Here is a 23,803-nt window from a genome sequence, read left to right as displayed (position 1 = left end):
GATGCAAGAAGAGAATGCAGCTCAAGCACACACATCAGAGAGCTAGCGTCCTCTTTCTGGCACTACTGCTCGTAAGAGAAAAAAAATATACCTTGGATTTAATGTTAATACTAGTTCTTTATATACATTTCATGGCAAATATTGAATACGAGTTAAGTTAAGAAACAAGCAAAGAAATTAATATAACAAGAAATTTTATAGATCCAACCAGAAAATATTAACCAAATCCTTATAGTAAAATCTATTAAACGTTCTAGTTATAAAAAATCGAGTCTTATCATGATAACTAGAAATTCTTGTTTGATTTAACCAAAATGCCTTCAATCATATACATCTTGTTGGTACAATCAAACGATTTTTCTCAGTGCGAGGACACCGTATATAAAAATGGCGGTTCTAGGCGCGACGCAAGCGAATCGATTGATTCGCTCGGGAAGATGTCGACTGTATTAATTTCGCTCACCCCTGCGGCTTCATCGGGAATGAAATCTCACCAGTTACCCTCCCCCATCGGTCCCACCTCTTCCCAGTATCTCGTTCCGAAATTGTCGTGCCGCTTAATTAGAGTTTGCGAGATGAGACTTTTTTCCCCCCCGTGTTTCAATAGCGATTCCATTCGACGATTCGATGGCAATTAATCTCGGGACGTTGTCCAGGAACGGGGCGAGAGAGCGCGCAGGTAAATAGTGGAGAATCCTTTATCCGGGGAAAATCCGATGAAAAGTTCGCAGCGTTATTTCGGATTCTTGCCGTTATTCTCCCCCTATTCCCGCCCCCTCGCCCTCTCCCCCTACCCCGTCCCTCGCAATTTCCACGGATATGCTGAAAAACAATGACAGATTCGAATAATGAAAAATTGTTGCGTCGACTATCCCGCGTAATACCGTGGTATACAATCGCATTAAGTCACCTCGCTTGTTTTATATCGCGGTAGATGAGGAGAGAACCGAGATGAAAGAAGAAGGATGCGGGAAGGGGAGGGCGGGGAGCGGGGAGGGAGGGGGGGTACGAAGGGATGAAACGCATTATGCGCGCGCTTTTACCGGCGTCGTCGGCGACCTGGTTATTACACACCGCGAGTTCATTTATCAAATCGTGGATAGCGAGTTTCTTGCGCTTCCCTCGCGGGGACCGACTAAAAACGCGATACACCGGACGTAAATGTGTGTACTGCCGGTCATCGCTTCTTATCGGCGGCGATTATCGCGGGAAATGATGATTCGCGCGTGCGGCATTTTAATGACAACCTCGGATGAATCTCGCTCCCGGAACTCCTCCTGTTAATTTCAATTTAATGGATTTCTCGGATTCGCGACTATTTTTTTGTCACGTCGTTAACACGCGGTGTACAATTTAATACACACCTTCGACGCCTTTCCGAAGCCCATCAGCATTAATACTTTTATTATTATACACGGATATGTAATAGTAAAAATATTAATGCTGATGCGATCTTTGTATGATGATGTATTAATTATTTTAATTTTTGGCCCTTTATTTTTTAGCCATTTATTTTTATTATTATTTTATTAATTATTGTATTAATTATTTTAATTTTTAGCCATTTATTTTTATTATTTTTATTATATTAATTATTTTAAATCTATTATTTTTTTCTCTATTATCTCTAATGCTCTTGAGACACTATGTGTACAATTTTATACGTACTTTCGACGCCTTTCCAAAGCCCATCAGCATTAATACTTTTACTATTACATATCTATGTGTAATAGTAAAAATATTAATGCTGATGGGCTTTGGAAAGGCGTCGAAAGTGCGTATCAAATTGTACACTTAATGTCTCGAGGACATTAGAGATAATAAAGAAAAAAATATTAGATTTAAAATAATTAATACATCATCAAATAAAGATCGCATCAGCATTAATACTTTTATTATTACATATCTATGTAATTTGGCTTTGGAAAGGCATCGAAAGTGTGTATCAAATTAGAGACATTGTGAAAAAAAAATAAATAAATTTAAATTAAGATACATTTAAAATAAATAAATTAAAAATAAAAAAATAAATAAATAAATTTAAAATAAAAAAAAATAAATTTAAAATAATTAATGCATCATCATACAAAGATCGCAAAATGATGCACTATAAATAAATGCTACCATATATACTGAGGCAGTGATACATAAAATTGATGTACAAAATTATCATGTTATAGTGTATTTCAATATATCTTTTGTCGTTCTGTATAAATTTTCTAATTCTACATCACTAGAGTTAATAACACTTTATTTAAAACATAAGATTTTATTCCCTTTGTATGAAAATTGAGCGTCCAAAAAAAAAATTGAGCGTCCAAAAAAATTGTGCAATATTGCAATTTATTTTCTGTCTTGTGTTTATCGATTCTTTCGTCTTAGAGAATTTTATATAATTCTCGCGAAAGTACGACGCTAATTTATCGCCTGGTAACGTCACAGAAGATTCCCGATTTCACCCGTTTCTGTCGAATCACTATTTCAGCTTGACATGTTGTGAGTACCGAACTGTAACTCAACAATGAATGAATAATGCATCGTACCTACGTGTATCAGAATCTTATTCTGTGATACGAAGACAATCTGTAAATACAGATTTCTCGAACTGATAATTTACTTTCACTGAATCTAGGTTAATAATGCATCTTTTTATACAGATTCTAAATTTCTACGATTAAATTTGCATGTATGATTTATGCAAAATTAATAGATTTTATGTCATATACTTTACTAATGATTTTATTCTAATGATTTTATATAGTGTTACTTTTTTCTATTAATTATGCAGCTAATACAGATTTGTTTCGCAATAATAATAGCCTTATAATTTTTTTTAATAAGTTGGAAACTATATCTACTCTATTTCTCGTTTTACTTTTTTTTTAATTAACAGAAAAAAATAGCACTTTATAAAATTATCAAAATGCATTAATAAAATGTGATAAAGAGCTCATAGAAAATCTATTAATTTTGCATAAGTCACGTTCGAAATAATTTTAAGTAACTAAAAATATAATTTTGATTTTTTTACTTAAATTCAAAAGATATAAAAATGCTTTATAAATATTTCTGTCATGATATCAAATTAGAATAAATAAAAAATAGAACATGCAAGGATCAAATTTTCTCATTAATATTAGATAATATGAGACGTAATAAAAAATTACAAATATACGTGATTAATAATTCGGATTTGACAAATGATACCGAGACGAATCCATTATCATAAAACATATTACTTTCAATATCATTAATAGAGAATCAATTAGAACTAATTTTAATCGATCTCGCTGCACTCAGCTCTTGCTGTATGAATGCGCATCCGATTCGCTGGATAAAATCGATGGATAAGGCTCATGAGATAAGGTTCTCTAGAAATCTTTCAGCGGTAGAATACATTTGTGCTGTTGAACGACTCTCAGAAAAATCCTCAGGGAAATCCCTTTCTTCCCACTGATGCATTCGCGAAAGAAAATCCCGGCGATAGTGCGGCGAACCGCGTCGAAAGATGCATTTAAACATTCCAGACAGATGCCAGTGCACGCAGGTCTCAATCGAGCTGCAGGACGCCAATAGAAGATAGGAAAGAATACATATGTAATGCACAATCACTGCATCGAAATGCATCACGACATCGAGAGATCCCTTCAAATTTAATTGCATCTGCTCGGCCTTGTCGTTGCTCCCTGAGATGTCCTAATAGACTGCAAGGACGTGCTTAGAATTCCCGTTATGATCGTCCTTAAATCTCTCTCATATCATTGCTCTATAAAGCAAGAATATTCTATCACACTTCAGTTGATCTCTCGAGTCATTGAAACGATCGATATCTATTGTATATATATAGCTTTCTCTGCATATTTACATATTTATATATAATACTTAAGGATGTTTTGTATTTATTTTCAAAATATTGAGAATTGAATAAAAATTGTACAGAATGTCCTTATATATGTTTAGAATCTTCAGTACAATTTTTAAATCGATTCACTAAAGCGTTCACAAGTTATAAGGATTTTAATTTGCACCGAATTAACATGTGTTCTTATGGGAAACGTATAACCAAGAGACGAAATAAAACTAAGAAGAGAAAGAAGTATCTCCGGTGGTGAGATGGAAGTTTCAAAATCGAATTTTAGACTTCTCAGAACGACATCGTGTCGTTCAAAGAAAATGTGTCTTCGAAAATATATGCCTTGGTTTTCGCCATAATTTTTCAACAAGTCTTATCAATAATGATACGTTCAACGAGATATCAACTTTTTGAATTGACGATGAAATTCATTTTTGGAGCGTTATTCATTATATTTTGAATATAGTCGCAATTCATCGCAATTAAATAATTTTTTAAAAATTTAAATTAGATAAATGAATCAATAAATAATATTTATAATTATTGAATCGTATAATAAAATATCGCAATTTTGATGCTAAATACAATATATATTTATATAGCATACTTCATATTTTATATCACATTTTAGTTTTTATATCTAACAATAATCAATAAAAGAAATATGGTAAAGAAACAAAACAATTGTGGAATATCAATCAATAAAAATTCATGAAAATTTAAGGATGTTTTGTACCTATTTTCAAAATATTGAGAATTTATTGAAAATTGTACAGAATGTCCTTACATATCTTTAGAATCTTCAGTACAATTTTTCGATCAGTACATTAAATCGATTCACTAAAGCGTTTACAAGTATAAGGATTTTAATTTGCACCGAATTAACATGTGTTCTTATGGGAAACGTATAACTACATCGATTTAAATGACAAAAACACATGGAAATAATATTCAGAATTTGTTTAAAATTTGCAAAAGTTTAGATGAAATATTTGGTCAAATAATATTATACAAGTGCTAACTGATTAAAAATATATTAAATATAATTTAATGAAGTTAGCCATGTATCTGTCACAAAGCGAAATTCTCTGCCAAAAGTTAATCATTTCGATTAAGAAAATTCGGAATATTTCGGAATATATTAATAAAAACGCAATAAAATAAATATTAAAAAATTCACCAACTACTTACCTAATCGATGTGAGCGATATATTATATTATTTTCATAATTTTTTTTATATTTATCTAGTCGATCGCGCGTTTTATGATTCATCCATTTATTCCTAAAGGTTAATTTTTAGTATTGTTATTTTCAACGTTATTTTTATCCCCAAAAACTTACCATTAAAAAAAAAATAAAAAAATTATGCCAATTAAGAATAAAAATTTGTAGATAAATAAAATTTGCAAGATAAATAGAAGTACAAGGAAGAAAACTTGTACAACTTAAATAGAAATATTTCAATTGAAAACATTGTTCTGCAAAATAATTGTTTTAATTTTCAAAAATAATAATACAAGTAAAAAATTATAAATTTATTTAAAAACTGAAAATCCCACACAATTTCTCATACTTAAAATACACCAAAAGTGGATATTCGTCATATTGATTTTCAACTACTTTTTGCTGGGATTGTACATATAAAACATCCTTAAAAAAATTTGTTTAAATTATACAAAACAAATAATTCTTTTAAAAATATTAATTTAATTCTTTTTAAAATAATTTAATTTTTTTAAAAATAATTTAATTCTTTTTAAAATAATTTAAAAATAATTCTTTACATATTTTCTAAAAATTATTTTTTGTGACTTATACTTCTACATGAATGAAGTATGTCATTTTCAGTGCTTTAGATTGATAATAAAATTAGAGAGAGAAACTGTCAAACTGTGCGTGCAAATGTTCTCACGTTCTCATTAACCGATATAAGGAGCTATTTATCAATCATTTGAATAAATCTAGCTTCCGTGGCGATATTATTTGCGACTTTTACGATATCCATAATGCATTATCAATAATTAATAGTTGATTATTCCGATCGGTTGACAGTTATCGTTATTAACACGCGTTAACGAGGACAGAGCCACGTTTTATTAATCGTGTTGGTCACGTTCGCTGTGCGACTTAAGATGTCGATTTCGCTGTGGCTTAATAGGCAAACACTTTACGTAGGACGCGCGAACACGTTTGATTCGAAATCCATTCAGGAATGTCGACGTTCGATTTGCTTTTTTATCGCGATGCACCGACAGCGTTACCCACGCAATGCAAACGAAAATAGACGCGTACGCAATGGCACATGCCAGAAAAGCAAAAGAGCGACACGTTAATTAAGATGCCTGGCTATCTCTCGCAATTATTATTTTTCTCACGGCTAAACGTCATCGATTGAATGTCGAGACGCGAGATGGGATGATATCTCATCCTTCGCGGTGCGCTTAATCTCCTTCTCGCCTTTTTAGCGTTGTCCTTTATTATCTCTTATGTACGTTATTTCTCTTTTACATATTCGCACCTGCGCTTGCCTTGTCGTTCTAAAAAAATCTATTTTCGTGTATCACGTGAAATATATAGGTACTTACTTGAAAATCCAGCGGCAAGATTCCTCATTTTGATAAAAGCTCGCTTTAAAAATTCTTATTTGTCGTTAAAGAGGTGCGAGATAAAACGTTAATTAAGCAGTACTTTAATAATAATTTATTATTTTCTATTAATCTGTCTATCTATCTTGATCTTGTGAAGCAGGACAAGCTTCAATGATTTAGTCCTCCTCCGTAAATTTATGTATCTAGATACAAGAGAGATTAATAGCAGATTTGCACGGAATTGAAATAATTCCTTGCCTTCCTCATGATCTTAATTTTACGGAATTTTAGAAAAATTTAAGTTTCAATGTAGAAGCTATTTGTTTATTACATAATCCATGTGAGCGATATATTATAGTATTTTTATAAAATTTTTTTATATTTATCTAGTCGATCGCGTTTTTATGACGCATCCATTTATTCTTAAAGGTTAATTTTTGGTATTGTTATTTATATCAACGTTATTTTTATCCCCAAAAACTTACCTTTTAAAAAAAAATAAAAAAATTGCGCCAACTAAAAATAAAAATTTGCACAAGATAAATAGAAGTACAAGGAAGAAAACTTGTACAACTTAAATAGAAATATTTTAATTGAAAACATTGTCATACAAAATAGTTGTTTCAATTTTCAAAAATAATAATAAAAAATTATAAATTTATTTAAAAATTGAAAATTAATATAAAACAAAAAAGTAAAACAATTTTAATTAAAAAACTTGGCGGCCAATTTTTTATTATTATATTGTTCCACTTAAAAGTCTAAATTTTCAAACGTAAATCAATATAAATTAATTAAAGAAATTAGGTCATTAAATTTAAATGTTAGAATAATTGGAATGTGTTCCAATTTTTTAGATTTCCATGTATAAAGTTGATAAAATAGAAAAAAACAAGCTTAAATGAATTTCATAGAAATTTCAAAGTAAAAAGTATAATTTGTGAAAATAATATAAGAATTATAATAATTATAAATATAATTTGTGAAAATAATATAAGAATTATAATAATTAAAAATATAAACAAGGATCTTAGGAATAATTAAATTATTAATTGAAGATCCAGAATCCTAAGATCCCTGTTTATATTTTTAATTATTATAATTTTTATATTATTAATAATTTAATATTATATTATTAATAATAATAATTTAATATTATATTATTAATAATATTATATTATTAATAATATTATTAATATTGTAAATAATTTAATGTCGCTAGTCGAGTAATCAAAGGATCAATAGAAAAAACTGTAGTCGACCAAACTAGCCAAAAAAATTTTTTGTATTAATAAACTAAAATTTTTTGGCTAGTTTGGTCGACTGCAGTTTTTTCTATTGATCCTTTAATATTATTAATAATTTAATTATTAATAATATAAGAATTATAATATTAATAATATAATAATATAAGAAAGAATTATAATTCTTACATTATTAATAATTTAATTATTAATTGAAGATCCAGAATCCTAAGATCCAGAATCCTAAGATCCTTGTTTATATTTTTATATCACATCCATATGTTGTGCTTGCGCTCATCTACACCAAACTTAAGCCTTTCGCCCGCACCCTGTCTCCTTCTTCGTCATTACCTGATACTTCCTTTGCGTTTGCGCCTGCCTCACGGTACTCCTTCTTCCATTAAGAAATAATTTCTATCTACCTTGGTCCCTCCTCCCTTCCCTCTTAAACCTCCTGCCGGCTCATTCTCGACCTCGCCGACCTTGCCTTTATCCCCGCGCATTTATTAAAGCCTCTTTGTGCGTCGACTTCGGTTGGGGATTTGCCGAGGCCGAATGACGCGCGAATAATTCGCGTTACCGTATATTCCGCGAGCGAAATCACGCTAAAAAGCCCAGCCGAAGATACGCGGACGAACCTTAGAATTAACCACCATCACTAACACTCGGTAGCCTCGTAATTATTGTTATTATTTCTTTCCGTCCCTTCCCCGTCTGGACGCAAGGATTGTAACATAGTTACCACGCCGTGATTACCTGTCTTAAGTAACGACTCATTATCCGGCCAGAGGTCGAATGCTGATCGGTACAGGGTGGACAGCCCTTGATTCTTGCCTAGAATTCTTCTTGGGCATCTCCGCAATCCTTCATTCTTTCATTTCTCAAGGCTACATCGATTAACGATGCGTCAGTTTGTTAAAAAAAGGCAAAGATTGTTTGACGTGGGACATTAAATTTCAATTAGATGGTTAAATATCATAAAGCTGGTAAATGGTCTTTCGAAAAATATAAGCGTTATATAAAGTGTTTCTCCCAAATGTTTGTTTTATTACAATAAAATTCTATAAAAATTTATCATTAGATTGATTTAACTCCTGATTTATTTACGTTTGCGATTATGAGTTTGTCGACGTAATGAATTATAATCCATTCCTCCTTTTCATTAAAAAGCATTAAGTATTGTAAACTATTTTAATGAGCATTGTAAAATAAACAAGGAGATGTTTACGAAATTGTAGCAAATTACATGTCGGTTGGCTCGATTCGCGTCATTTATACGTACGACGCGACTTAATTAATATTTGTTAATTAAATCGGAACAGAGACTGCGCGCTACGCGTTTGTCACGAACTTCGCTTTGCTCTCTCAATTCAATTTGTTGTAAATTACACACAAATACTTAACTATTCCACCTTTGTCTCGGCAGAATGGCTTGTTTCCACTAATATATATGTGTCTTTTATCATATTATATTATCATTAACAAGCTACGACAAATTATCAATGTATGGAATTAAGAATGTTTATGTACCTATCTTCAAAATATTGAAAATTTAATGAAAATTGTACAGAATGTCCTTACATATGTTTAGAATCTTCAGTACAATTTTTAAATCGATTCACTAAAGCGTTCACAAGTTATAAGGATTTTAATTTGCACCGAATTAACATGTGTTCTTATGGGAAACGTATAAGAGATGAAATAAAACTAAGAAGAGAAAGAAGTATCTCTGGTGGTGAGATGGAAGTTTCAAAATCGAATTTTAGACTTCTCAGAACGACATCGTGTCGTTCAAAGAAAATGTGTCTTCGAAAATATATGCCTTGATTTTCGCCATAATTTTGCAACAAGTCTTGTTAATAATAATACGTTCAACGAGATATCAACTATTTGAATTGACGATGAAATTTATTTTTGGAGCGTTATTCATTATATTTTGAATATAGTCGCAATTCATCGCAATTAAACAATTAAAAAAAAATTTAATTTAGATAAATGAATCGATAAATAATATTTATAATTATTGAATCGTATAATAAAATATCACAAATTTTGGTGCTAAATATATATTTATATAGCATACTTCATATTTTATATCACATTTTAGTTTTTATATCTAACAATAATCAATAAAAGAAATATGATAAAAAATCAAAACAATTGTGGAATATGAATCAATAAAAATTCATGATTGATGAAAATTTAAAGATATTTTGTACCTATTTTCAAAATATTGAGAATTTAATGAAAATTGTACAGAATGTCCTTAAATATGTTTAGAATCTTCAATACAATTTTTAAATCGATTCACTAAAGCGTTCACAAGTTATAACGATTTTAATTTGCATCGAATTAACATATGTTCTTATGAGAAACGTATAACCACGATTCAAATGACAAAAACACATGGAAATAATATTAAGAATTTGTTTAAAATATGCAAAAGTTTAGATACAGAGGAAATATTTCGTCAAATAATATTATACAAGTACTAACTGGTTAAAAAGATATTAAATATAATTCAATGAAGTTAACTATGTATCTGTCACAAGGCGAAATTCAAAAGATAATCATTTCGATTAACAAAATTCGGAATATTTTAGTAAAAACGCAATAAATATTAAAAAGTTCCACACAACTTCTTACTCAAAATACACCAAAAGTGGATATATTGAATATTGATTTTTAGCTACTTTTTGCTGGGATTGTACATACAAAATATCCTTAAATTAACATTATTAAAATAATAAATAATTTATAAAATCGTTCGTTTAACTCGACTCATTAAAACCATTTTTAATTTAATCTGATTCATCGAAATTTAATTAATTTAAATATTTATTGATTTTGAGCTACTTTTTGCTGGAATTATACATACAAAATATTCTTAATATCTCTACAATCCAGAATCGAAAAATTTCGGAGATGAATATAAAATGTCGAGAAATCTTTCACGAGCGTTTATGAAGGAGGAAGAATTTGAATAAAAAATTCATACCATTAAATCTGTGCAAAATATGTCGACTTAAAAAATAAACTTACTTATCTGACATATTTAAAAATTGATAGATTTCGAGAAAATACAATCTATATAATATCGTGACAACCGTTTTGAGGAATTTTCACGACGATAATAATAACTATAAAATCAGCAGTAAATGCCTTTCGTTCTCGAATAACTTTAAACACAACGAAACTAAACGTCACCGCGATCCACGTAGTGCTTCGTTCGGACGATTACTATTATTACTATTCCGAGAGAATGATCTTTTTATTAAACCCGCCAACGATTCTAGTCCCGGAATCTCTTTCCCCGTCTGTCGTCATCATTTCACTGTCGATTGAAAGCCCGACTTCGTCTCGGGCACGGATTTAATTTGCAGCCCTTTAACCACGCGACCACGAATGAGGCTCGCGGTGAAGTCTGAGAAAATGAATGCTGCACAAGTGCACCTGGCAGAGATGGGCTTGCGAACCGGTGTCCGTCCGTGGAAAAGATACGACGCGCGCAGAACTTTAACTTCACGTTAAAATAATAGCGTGCAAATTGCAGCTACGCTGTTACTTTCGGTGGACGGCAATTTTATACCTAGACGTCCGGCGACCACCAGCCGGCATTGAAGTTACAAAAACTCGCCCGCGACAGTAGACGCGGTAACCACCTGGGAAATTTGTCGGACGAATCCGCGCGACGACGTAAATATTCATGTTACTTTCGTAATACGGGAATAAAATAGCGCGGGTCGTTGCAAAATTTACTCCTCTCGAATGTGTTATTGCGCCGAATTATTATACTCGTTATTACTACTAAACCCGGTGACGTATCAGGGGAGTGATGGGACTGCGTATGAAATATTTTTTTTCGGGAAATATCCACTTTTTCCATGACAGTAGAAACGGAATACGCAATGAGTGGTTGTCGCCGAACTAATATCGATAATTCATATTCAATAAATATTTAAACGGGAGTAATATTTATTCCATGCTAACCGGGCTAGCAGTTGTTCATAATTTTGTCGTGAATATTTAATTCTTCATTCCGCTCGTGTCATCCTCGTTTCGTTATAATATGAGAGCACTCCGGCATTACGATAAATATATTATACAAGTCTGTTAACTGTATGTAATCTACATCAATGACTGTCTCTCTAATTTTGCGCAAATCCGACGATTACGATAAATTTCTGATTTATTTATAAACTGACGATCTTTTCTATATTCTCGATCGACAGTTAATTGAAGCATATCAATTGAAGCATTTTCAATAATTTATCAGACCACGTGTATTACATTTTTACAACAGTATATCAATTATTTTCAATTAAAAATTAAATGTTATTAATTAAAAATCATTGTAACTGTATAAATAAATTGTATCGAAATAAATTGGAAAATCAAGGAGATATACAATCGTGCAACAAACTTAACAAAATTTGAAATTGTATGATGAAAAAGTCGGAACTTTAATATTTTCTAGGATTTTTCAATAAATTCATAAATTATATTAATATCGCTAGTCAATTAATCAAAGAATCATTGGAAATAATGTAATCGACCAAAACTAGCCAGAATTTTTGTTTATTAATTACTTTTTTTTGTAATTAATAAACAATTTTTTGTAATTGATAAATAAAAATTCTGGCTAGTTTTGGTAGATTACATTATTTCCAATGATTTTTTTCAATAAACATAATTCTATTTATTTTTCGATGACGCAACTGCTTGTTATATATTATCGAAAATTGCAATTGTCTCGTAATTATATTAATATCGCTAGTCATTTAATCAAAGGATCATTGGAAATAATGTAATCGATCAAAACTAGCCAGAATTTTTGTTTATTAATTACTTTTTTTTGTAATTAATAAACAAAAATTCTGGCTAGTTTTGGTCGATCACATTATTTCCAATGATCCTTTTTCAATGAACTCAATTCTATTTTTTTTATGACGCAACTGCTTGTTATATATTATCGAAAATTACAGTTGTCTCGTAATTGTCCGTAAATTTCCATTTATCTAAAATAATTTGATCAATCAATATTTAATCAATCTATATAAAAGCCAATCAATCTATATAAAAAAACATTCTTGTTTCAGGTGGTGGTAGAGAGTTCGACGCTGGCATTGGAATATGGTGATCTCGAGATCGATCCTGGCTCCCCGGTGAATCCGGATCTGCTATTCGACTCACAGCTGATGCACCTCTACGTGTTGACGGAGAAGAAGGTCTCGAAGGTCAAGGTTCAAGAGTGTTCAGTCTACAAGACTTGCTGGGATTGCCTGGGCGCCAAGGATCCATATTGTGGATGGTGCTCGTTGGAGAACAAATGCAACCTGCGCAGCGATTGTCAGGATGCTGCCAAGGATCCGCTCTATTGGATCTCCTACAAGAGCGGTAGATGTACGACGATCACCACCGTCACCCCGGATCAGTTGCAACGCACCACCGCCAGGACCCTCGAGCTCGTCATCGAGAATCTGCCGACTCTATCCGGGCAGTTCCTGTGCGCGTTCTCTGCCCTCGATAAAACCCTGATCACGAATGCCTCGCGGAAGTCCTACGGCGTGAATTGCACCACACCGAGAACAGATCTGCTGCCGTCGATACCTCCGGGTCGACATCACTTCACCGCCAAGCTGTCCGTTAGAATGACAAACGGGCCCGATTTGGTGGCGACAAATTTCACCTTTTTCGACTGCAATACGTACAGCTCGTGTACGCAATGCGTGTCATCGAGTTTTCCATGCGATTGGTGCGTTGATGGCCATCGATGCACGCACGACACAGCGGAGAACTGTCGGAACGACATTCTCGTCACGGGAGTCAGCGTAAGCCTATTATAAAAAATTATACAAAGAAATGTATTGCTTTAATATCATATTTTAGCTATCCGAAATATTGCACAAAGAAGTGTTGTTCAATATATATATATATATATATATATATATATATATATATATATATATATATATTATATTGCTTAAAATCCGCTTTCTCTACAAAAATAATATCAGAAAATTGCGCTAATTAATGAGAATAAAAATTGCATATTATAAAATTTACTTTTTTATTATGTGGATAATTTTCTCATTATTTGGCACAATTTTCTATTATTATTTTTCTTAAAAAATAAATAAAAATATTAAAACAATATAATAATTTTTTTAAAATATACATTAAGATAATATTTTTTTAGAGAATATTTTTTTTTTAAACAGACACATGAATCTGATCTATTTTTTTACGTTTTTTGAAGGTGAAATTTCCTGATAATTATATCTTTTTTTTAATATACATAAGAATTATTAAACATACACATATATTTACTGTAATTAAAAGATTAATATTAAAACTTATATTTCTTTGAAATTGCAGTAATTGATATATATATCTATAATATATGTATTAATATATTGATAAGTATTTATTTATTTAATATAGCATATAATATAACATATCAAAGTATATTTATTTAATATATTAAAAGTATTTATATCATTTTTTTAATTGATGAAAAAGAATAATGATTATATTATACATATCCAATTTTATTTTAGGAAAGTAGTGTGAATTCAATTCTAAAAACCTTATTAAAATCGATATAGTCCATTTATATCCACATTTCACGAACTCACATTAATGTTTTAAAATTAAATTTACACCATTTTCAAGATAAACGATTCATATGTGTCGTAAATTTACAACATCTAGTTTTGAAACAAAATTACACAAGTCTGTTGTTGTATTACATATGCATCCATTAATTTCATTTTAACATCAACTCGATTCGTTTTGGAGTGAAAACGTTGCGTTCACTCTATGAATATTAATGTGCCATTATCAATTAGCTTATAATTTTTGATGAAAATTTGACACTGAGAACGTCTCTTTATGATTTATATCATGTAATATTTGAAATAATCGAGTGGAATAAAATCGAATAAAGATACTAACAGCATAATAATTAAATTGAATGGGAAAAGAGAAATGATATACAAAAGTAAAATAAAATTTTCAATTATGTATACACGTGTGTGATACATATAGTGTTATGTAAAAACTTTGGAAGTGCCATTCTGGCAGTATAAAATACCTTCAGTTTGCGATAATCTCTTGCGCATATTTTTCAGAGAATGGGACCAAGCTATAGGAGTGGACCAGGTTTTTGTCCCACTATAAATGCCACCGAATCTCAAGAGATCCTCGTGTCTTCTGGTATCAAAAAAGCGATACGAGTTAAAGTGCATATCATTGGGGTATGTCAAAAACCGTCATATATTATATATATTAATTATAATTTTTTTTTCTTATATATTAATTATAATTTTTTTTTCTGTTCTTAATTTTTTTCTTTTCTAATCGATGTAACTTTCTGTTTTTTTTTTAACTTCTTTTTAAAATTCTTTATAATTTTTTTCTCAAAATTTCCCCATTCTTTTTATACTGTTTTTAACGAGAGAACGTCTTTCAGCAATTCATCATACAAACACGCTTCGTGTGTCAATTTAACATCGAGGGCCGCGTCACGAGCGTCAACGCACGTCTGTTGGCCGACACGATCTATTGTGAGGAAACGGAATTCTCTTATACGTCTCGCGCACCGAACATTACGGTACCTTTCGCCGTGATCTGGGGCGGCTCCAAACCCTTGGATAATCCGGACAATATACATCTGGTGATATATCGATGCCGGGACATGGCGGACAACTGCGGCATGTGTCTGGCCCTGCCGACCAAGTACGGCTGCGGCTGGTGCCAAAGCTCAGACAGATGCGAGGTGAAGGATCAGTGCGACCGTGGTTCTGGTATGTGGCTGAACAGCAATCAGACTTGCCCGAATCCAGAGATAAAGTCGTTTGAACCGGTAATGGGCCCCTGGGAAGGGAATACGAATGTGACGATTCGCGGCATTAATCTCGGCAAGACTTTCAGGGTAAGAAAAATTTTATTTGTCTATCGTTTATTAAGGATGTTTTATATGTACAATCCCAGTAAAAAGTAACTGAAAATCAATATTGACAAATATATCCACTTTTGGTGTATTTTGAGTATGAGAAATTGCGTGGAATATTACAATTTGATCTTACACAGAGAAAAATGTATACTGTATTCAAGTAAATATTATTTATTTTAAGTATATCATAAGTTTATATATCTGCAAATATATCATAAGTTCACCACAAGCATTAAATTTAATTGAATATATTGAATTTTAGTAAGTGCAGTATTTTAGTCAAGAATATTAAATTAAAACAAAAATTTGGTTTGCTTACTACAAGAGTTGACGAGTTAAAGTAAGTTTGATTTTTCTTTGATACAAATTTACAATATTCTTGAAGAGAAAATCAATTCTTCTTTTGAGTATATGATAATAAAATTTTCTAACACTTGCGATGAGTATATTTTAAGATTATTATCAAGAATATATTCTTTGTGGAAGAAAACTATTACTTAAAAAAAGAAAAATAAACTGAGTGATCGCTTTTCTTGGCAGTAGAATGATATTTTTTTCTGTGTAGCTGATGACAGTGCAGAGATGTTTATTAATATTTATTACATTTCTACTGAAATATTCCGAATTTTGTTAATCGAAATGATTAACTTTTGGCAGAGAATTTCGCTTTGTGACAGATATCACGGCTAACATCATTGAATTATATTTAATATCTTTTTTACCAGTTAGTACTTGTATAATATTATTTCACCAAATATTTCCTCTGTATCTAAACTTTTGCAAATTTTAAACAAATTCTGAATATTATTTTCATGTGTTTTTATCATTTGAATCAACGTTATTATATGTTTCTCATAAGAACACATGTTAATTCGGTGCAAATTAAAATCCTTATAACTTGTGAACGCTTTAGTGAATTGATTTAAAAATTGTACTGAAGATTCGAAACATATGTAAGGACATTCTGTACAATTTTCATTAAATTCTCAATATTTTAAAAATAGGTACAAATCCTTAAAGTGATATATATTCATCTGCATATACATTATTGTCATTTGTCATTTGCGTATAATGACTGAAATTTAAAAAAGAAACTAGAAAATGAATAAGATAATTAAAATAAAAAATATACAATACTTAGAGATTTTTTAAATTAATTATGAAATTAAATATTATTACACATTGTCATCCCAGGTAGAACATGAAACTCATAATGACATCATTATGACGTCACCTAAAAGTCATTTTAGAAAAATCATAATGATCTCATTTGATATACTTTTGGCAATGTTTTGGTGACTTATTAATATCATTTTTATATATATTACGCAATTACTTGTTTATTTAATTATTCGTGTATATTTTAATTATATTATGCAACATAATTTTTTTTAAATTATATAATGCGATTATTGAATTTAAAAATTTATGATTCTTTTTGTCATCTTTAACTCATTTTTGTTTAGGTAATTTTTAAGGGATAAATAATCATAATGATGTCATTATGAATTTCATATTCTACCTGGAATATTTACTATTGCGTATTAATTTTTTCAATTCATCAATTAATATAATAATATGTGTTAGCTAATAAATGTTTAATCGTTTAATAGGATATAGTTGGTGGTGTCACTGTGGCTGGTATGCGATGTTTACCTTACGAGGAGCTTTATATCCGAACGAAACAAATCGTCTGTCGTGTTGATGGACCTGGTACGCAGGAAGGCAGGAGTGGACCTGTCATAGTAAAAATCGAGGATTTTCGCGGCGAGTCTGACTACAATTTCGAGTTCGTGGACCCACAAATTATTTCGATATCACCTAAATATGGACCATTGAGCGGCGGTACTACTATCAAAATCACTGGCAACTACATGAATGCCGGCAGCACTATCCATGCTGACATTGATGAGCTACCGTGTTCCATAATAAGCGCCGAACCCAACGAAGCTCTTTGCATGACGAGTCCAAGCAATAGGAAGAGAAGCGGGATGCTCAAGATGTCCTTCGACGGTGGCAAGCGTTTATACGATGGCTTCTTTGAATACGTCGACGATCCGACGATTGAGAGCGTGGAGAGCGGTGTGGCCGGTCAGATGAAAGTCCCAAAGGGGATTCCGGCAGGTGGAATAAAGATTTCGGTAACTGGAAAGAATCTCGGTTACATACAGAGCCCGCAAATGTATGTCTATTACGATGAAAAGATGTTTGTGTCACAGTGCGAGGTGCACAGTCAGGAGAGTATGATGTGCAAATCACCGACTATCGAGGTGCCTGAGCACATTATACTGGATGCCGAACGTCCGCTCTCTCTCGAGTATGGCTTCCGCATGGACAACGTCACTGGTGTACAAAATCTTTCGCAACACGGCTTCAATCATTTCCTTTTATACCCAAACCCGATCTACGAGGTCTTCGACGAGGAAGTTAAATATTATAAAAGTGATTACTTGACAATTAACGGTCAGCATCTTGATCGCGCCTGCCAAGAATCCGACGTAGTTGTACAAATTGGTAACGCCTTTTGTAATGTTACATCCTTGTCGCGGCAACAGCTCACCTGTCGGCCGCCCTTGACGCAGCCGCCAGCTATCGACGCTCAGGGATTGCCCAATAAACAAGAACTGCCGGAAGTAGTGCTGATAGTGGGCGGTACGCTTCGTTACAACATTGGCAAACTTAGCTATGCACTGCCAGCCGGACTCAACGTACCATTGTCGAAACCCACGCTAATCAGTGTGATTGCCGCGATCGTAGCCTTAGTAATCGTATTTATAGCATTCCTTATCGCCTATCGCAGAAAATCCACGGAGAGCAATCGAGTGTTGAAGAATATGCAAGAACAGATGGACATTCTGGAGCTGCGAGTAGCCGCCGAGTGTAAGGAGGCCTTCGCCGAGCTGCAGACAGAAATGACGGATCTCACGGGAGATCTAACGAGCGGTGGCATACCCTTCCTCGATTATCGCACTTACGCGATGATGATATTATTCCCCAGCGACGACAATAGTCCGGTGCTGCAGTGGGACAGACCAGAATTAGTGCGAAAGGAGAAGGGATTACGTCTGTTCGGTCAACTAATAATGAACAAAACTTTTTTACTGTTGTTCGTACGAACCCTCGAAAGCAACCGTTATTTCTCGATGAGAGATCGAGTTAATGTCGCCAGTTTAATTATGGTTACACTTCAGAGCAAGATGGAATATTGCACAGACATCCTGAAAACTCTCCTGGCGGATCTTATCGAAAAGTGCACAGAAGGCAAGAGCCATCCAAAATTATTCTTAAGACGGTATGTATACGATGTACTTTCAATCGTTGATGCTCCGTTGTATCGGGGATATATTTTAAGTGGTTGATTTATTTTGCAGAACTGAGAGTGTTGCTGAGAAAATGTTATCTGCCTGGTTCACGTTTCTCTTGTACAAGTTTATGAGAGAGTGCGCTGGTGAACCATTATATGTACTATTTCGTGCGGTGAAACAACAAGTCGATAAGGGTCCTGTCGATGCGATTACTTCAGAAGCACGATATTCTTTGTCTGAAGAAAAGTTGATCCGACAATCTATTGATTTTAAGCCAATGGTAAGAAAGCGTTAGTGCTTCAATAAGGAAAATAAATTGATGCTTTGTAATAATAATGTTTCCGTTAAAATTTCAGACGGTCTACGTCTCGATATCCCAACAAACCGTGTTTGTCGGCGGAATGGATCCTAACACGGAAAACGTGCCAGTCAAAGTTCTTGACTGCGATACAATATCTCAGGTGAAAGAGAAAGCGTTGGATACAATCTACCGAGCGACCCCTTACAGCCAAAGACCCCGAAAGGAGGATCTTGATCTTGGTAAGCGACTTGTGCGCTTGAATGTTCGAAAAAATGTCTTTACGTAAAATCACACAATTCTCATATTGTTTTACTTGAAATATTGCAGAATGGCGAACTGGTGCGTCCGGTAGATTAATTCTCTACGACGAAGATTCAACAACGAAGACAGAAGGCGAATGGAAGAAGAGGAATACTTTGAATCATTACAGGGTACCAGATGGAGCATCGCTTAATTTAGTCTCCAAACAATCATCTATATACAATCTCTCGATTTTATCGGAGAAAACGGACAAATCGCACAAATATGAGACCTTGAATCTTAGCAAATTCAGTTCGGCCAGTCCCCCACTTTCTCGCGCTACCTCGCCGCTCAATCAGAATCTTGAAGGCGGAATGAAAGTCTGGCATCTTGTCAAGCATCATGATTCCGATGTGCGGAAGGAGGGAGATCGTGGTAACAAAATGGTCTCCGAAATCTATTTGACAAGGTTATTGGCAACGAAGGGTACACTTCAGAAATTTGTCGATGATCTGTTCGAAACCATATTCAGCACTGCCCATCGAGGCTCGGCGCTTCCTCTCGCCATCAAATACATGTTTGACTTCATGGACGACCAAGCTCTGCAACATGGCATATCCGATCCCGAAGTGGTGCACACGTGGAAGAGCAATTCCCTTCCTCTCAGGTTTTGGGTTAACCTTATAAAAAATCCAAACTTTATTTTCGATATACACAAGTCCAACATCGTAGACTCGTGTTTATCTGTTGTGGCACAGACGTTTATGGATAGCTGTTCAACGTCGGACCATAGATTAGGTACATATCTATTGTTGTTCCATCTGCATTGATTAAGGATTCAGAAATGTATATAATTTTTTCTCCTGTTCTATTTTTAGGTAAGGACTCTCCGAGTTCGAAACTATTATATGCAAAAGACATTCCAGTGTACAAAGAATGGGTAGAGCGTTACTACTCAGATATCAAAGTCATGCCAGCCATATCCGATCAAGACATGAATGCCATGCTTGCCGAAGAATCGAGGGTATTTATCTACTTTTGTAACTTTTTTATAAATCTTAGTACAGGGTGTCCCATTTTAATCGATCACTCCAAATAACATTTTTAACTTTGATTGTAGAAAAAAAGGAGTCAATTGATGTAAAGAAACTATATAGTTGTTTCGAAGAAAAAATATGTAATTCACAATTAACAATTACATATTTTTTCTTCGAAACAACTATGTGTTTTCTTTACATCAATTGATTCCTCTCATTATTTTGTACGTAAAAGTATTAAAGTAAGATAATCGAAAAATGAATATTTTACAAGATATTTTACGGTTTATGTAAAATTATTAAGAATTGATTATTTGATTGACATTATTAAGAAATGATTTCAAGCCTCGTAATTCGGAAAGTACTTAATGAAAACTAACTTAACTATAGTGTTTTGGAAAGCTCTCGAGATGAGCTATAAGAATATGTGAAAACATATAGGGTGTTCCATTTAAAAAGTTGAAGGTGATCTTCACATAATCTTCAGATAACTCTTTAAGGTCAAACTAATGGCACCATCTTATGTTCCCCTTCAAGCCATACCAACTTTTGTCTGAAACATTTTTTTCTACAATTCAAAATTCAAAAAGTTATTCAGGGTGATCGATTAAAAAGGGACACCTTGTATAAGAATTTTGTCTAACATATCAACTAATTTTTGTCTAATCATATTTCAGTTGCACACAACGGAGTTTAATACGAATTGTGCTTTATACGAACTATATACATACGCGGGTAAATACAACGAACAACTAATAGTCACTCTCGAGGAGGACGAATTCTCGCAGAAGCAGAGACTGGCGTACAAGCTCGAGCAAGTGCACAATATAATGGCGGCGGACAACCCCTGATGTACCATGAATTCTATGAAGCACATGACGAAACCCGCTCGTCAAGAGTTACCCTGCTGAGCGGCCAATCATGGTCCGATTTAATTCTCGACGGCGCGAACGAAGAGGACTGGCCTACTTTGTAATCGATTATCTCAGGTTTCGTGCAAAAGCCAGTTGTTCTCAGCATAACGCAAATCGCGAGTGAACTTGGAAGAATCCCGACCCGGGTTGAACGCCGCGAGCTAACTGCAGTTTAATTAAACGATTAAGTGTTAAAATATGTGTCGAGGAGAAGTCTTCTCAGAGGTCGCCGGTTTGTACGTGTGACCATAATCATAAGCACATTGCCGCATAATTGTACATAAAATATCAAAAAAAAAATCATTGTAATAGAATATTAAATGTATGATCATACCTCGGCGACCGAGTCGAGTGCAAAAGCGGGGCGAGACCGTTTTCCCTCGTCGCGCAGTGGTCCTTATGCACCGTGAGTGATTTTAAAAATGAATATGTAATAATGAGACACACACCCTAGTGATAAGAAAGGCGCGAGTGAGGAAATCAGTCGTGATAATCGATCGATGATTTGTAAATGTGTTTAAAAAAAAAAAATAAAAAAGAAAAAGAAACGGTCGATCGCTGGTGCCGGATTAATGGCAATCGCGATTTTTAACGAATAAACATTTCCATCCACCGCTATTCTAGCTGAAATTTTTTGAATTATGGGAACTGACGAATTTTATGAAATAATGATAATTACCGATAACGATGAAATAATTAAGCGATATGAATATATTATATATATATATAGATATTATATATATATATATATATATATATGTATATATATATATATATATATATATATATATACATATATGGATGGTATGTCGTATGTATATGTGTACATATATACACTTTATACTGGCGCAAGCATGCCTGTGTGTGCGTGTGCGTATATCTAGTATCCGAGGAGGCGCGCGTGCGAGCAGTAGGGCGGTATCCCGCGTCGAGTATTTTGCCATAATTTTATCACACAAACCGAGATGTAAGGAAATCTCATTCGCTCACACGCTTATAAGCGCGCTGTCGCTCGCTCCATAGCTCGGCAGCGCTATACCGCGCGCACGCGCGTATTTAACGTGGTGTATTACGTATACTTACACGGCGCTCGTGAAGGAAGGAAGGAGGAAAGGAAGGAAGGAAGGAGGAAGGAAAAAAAAAGAGTCATCCGCGCAACGGAGACAGACTGTGTACTAGTTAGTAGGTAATTAATCTATGGACTATGGCCACGCGCGAGGCCAGCTCGATGTGACGGTTGTGTTGAGTGTGCGTGCTTCCCCTCCTTAGTCTCCGCAACTCATCGTTCCATTTTCGCCATTTAATCGTTCATTCCTATCGTCGTGCATCCATCACCGATGTCATCGTCGCTATTCCATAATCATTGATAACTTGATCCTCTTCCTGCCTCATTCGTATGCCTCTCACTATCTCTTTCTCTCCCTCTTTTCTGATACTAGTTGTAACATGTCCACTATCGAACCTCGCCCTCTTCCTTCATCCTCCTATGATTCATGCCACTTTTAATCTTTCTCTCTATCTATCTCCTTCCCCCCTTTCTCCCTTGTAATGCTTCAACGCCTCCGTCGTCATATTGTTGTCACTCTTAATTATTGTAATATATAATGAATAACGATCACTGTTGAGTATTGTCTGATTGTAATACATTGATATTGAATTGATATTGAATTGATAATCATTAATTAAAAGCGTAATTAACTCTGTGGATGTAACCATATTGGTGTGCGTGAAAGTGAGCCGCGTGAATGGGCGTGTGTTTGATCGAGAGCCGAAAGCATTGCATTACTATCGCATAAAAAGAAGACCACATATTATATATGTTATTTTTTATTTTTATTCTCGATTTTTATTACCGCTATCTCGATGAACAAAGTTGCCGGATCAATTATGTTCTTCGTCGATTTATAAAATCTATGATATCGTGATTTATAGAATCTACACGGAGAAAAATGTATACTGTTATTCGAGTAAATATTATTTATTTTAAGTATATCATAAGTTTGTATATCCGCAAATATATCATAAGTTTACCACAAGCATTAAATTTAATTGAATATATTTTGATATATTTTGAATACATTAATATTTTGATATATTTTGATATATTTTGAATACATTAATATATTCTGAATTTTAGTAAGTGCAATATTTTAGTCAAGAATATTAAATTAAAACAAAAATTTGGTTTGCTTACTACAAAAATTGACGTAAAGTAAGTTTGATTTTTCTTTGATACAACTTTACAATATTCTTGAGGAGAAAATCAATTCTTCTTTCGAATACATGATAATGAGATTTTCTAACGCTTGTGTTGAGTATATTTTAAGATTTTATTATCAAGAATATTTTAAGATTATTATCAA

The 23,803-nt window shown here is 33.2% G+C and overlaps 1 protein-coding gene across 3 annotated transcripts in view; it reads left to right on the top strand.

Annotated features, from left to right (window-relative positions):
* Positions 1-22,171, top strand: part of LOC105255278 (plexin-A4) — a 402,585-nt gene extending 380,414 nt beyond the window's left edge. For all 3 annotated transcript variants that reach the window (XM_025411861.1, XM_025411862.1, XM_025411860.1), the window contains 9 exons: positions 12,786-13,517; positions 14,820-14,945; positions 15,161-15,622; positions 17,257-18,935; positions 19,015-19,228; positions 19,305-19,488; positions 19,577-20,287; positions 20,368-20,513; positions 21,204-22,171. In XM_025411861.1, the coding sequence (XP_025267646.1) occupies positions 12,786-13,517; positions 14,820-14,945; positions 15,161-15,622; positions 17,257-18,935; positions 19,015-19,228; positions 19,305-19,488; positions 19,577-20,287; positions 20,368-20,513; positions 21,204-21,377 (4,428 nt within the window). In that variant the 3' untranslated portion in view covers positions 21,378-22,171. The remainder of the gene's footprint in view (positions 1-12,785; positions 13,518-14,819; positions 14,946-15,160; positions 15,623-17,256; positions 18,936-19,014; positions 19,229-19,304; positions 19,489-19,576; positions 20,288-20,367; positions 20,514-21,203) is intronic.
* The last annotated feature ends 1,632 nt before the right edge of the window (positions 22,172-23,803 follow it).

Source organism: Camponotus floridanus, unplaced genomic scaffold, assembly GCF_003227725.1.
Source record: "Camponotus floridanus strain SB8 unplaced genomic scaffold, Cflo_v7.5 scaffold44, whole genome shotgun sequence".
Lineage (NCBI taxonomy): Eukaryota > Metazoa > Arthropoda > Insecta > Hymenoptera > Formicidae > Camponotus > Camponotus floridanus.
The sequence above is the reverse complement of the archived record's forward strand: the minus strand, read 5'-3'. Positions and strand labels throughout refer to the sequence as shown.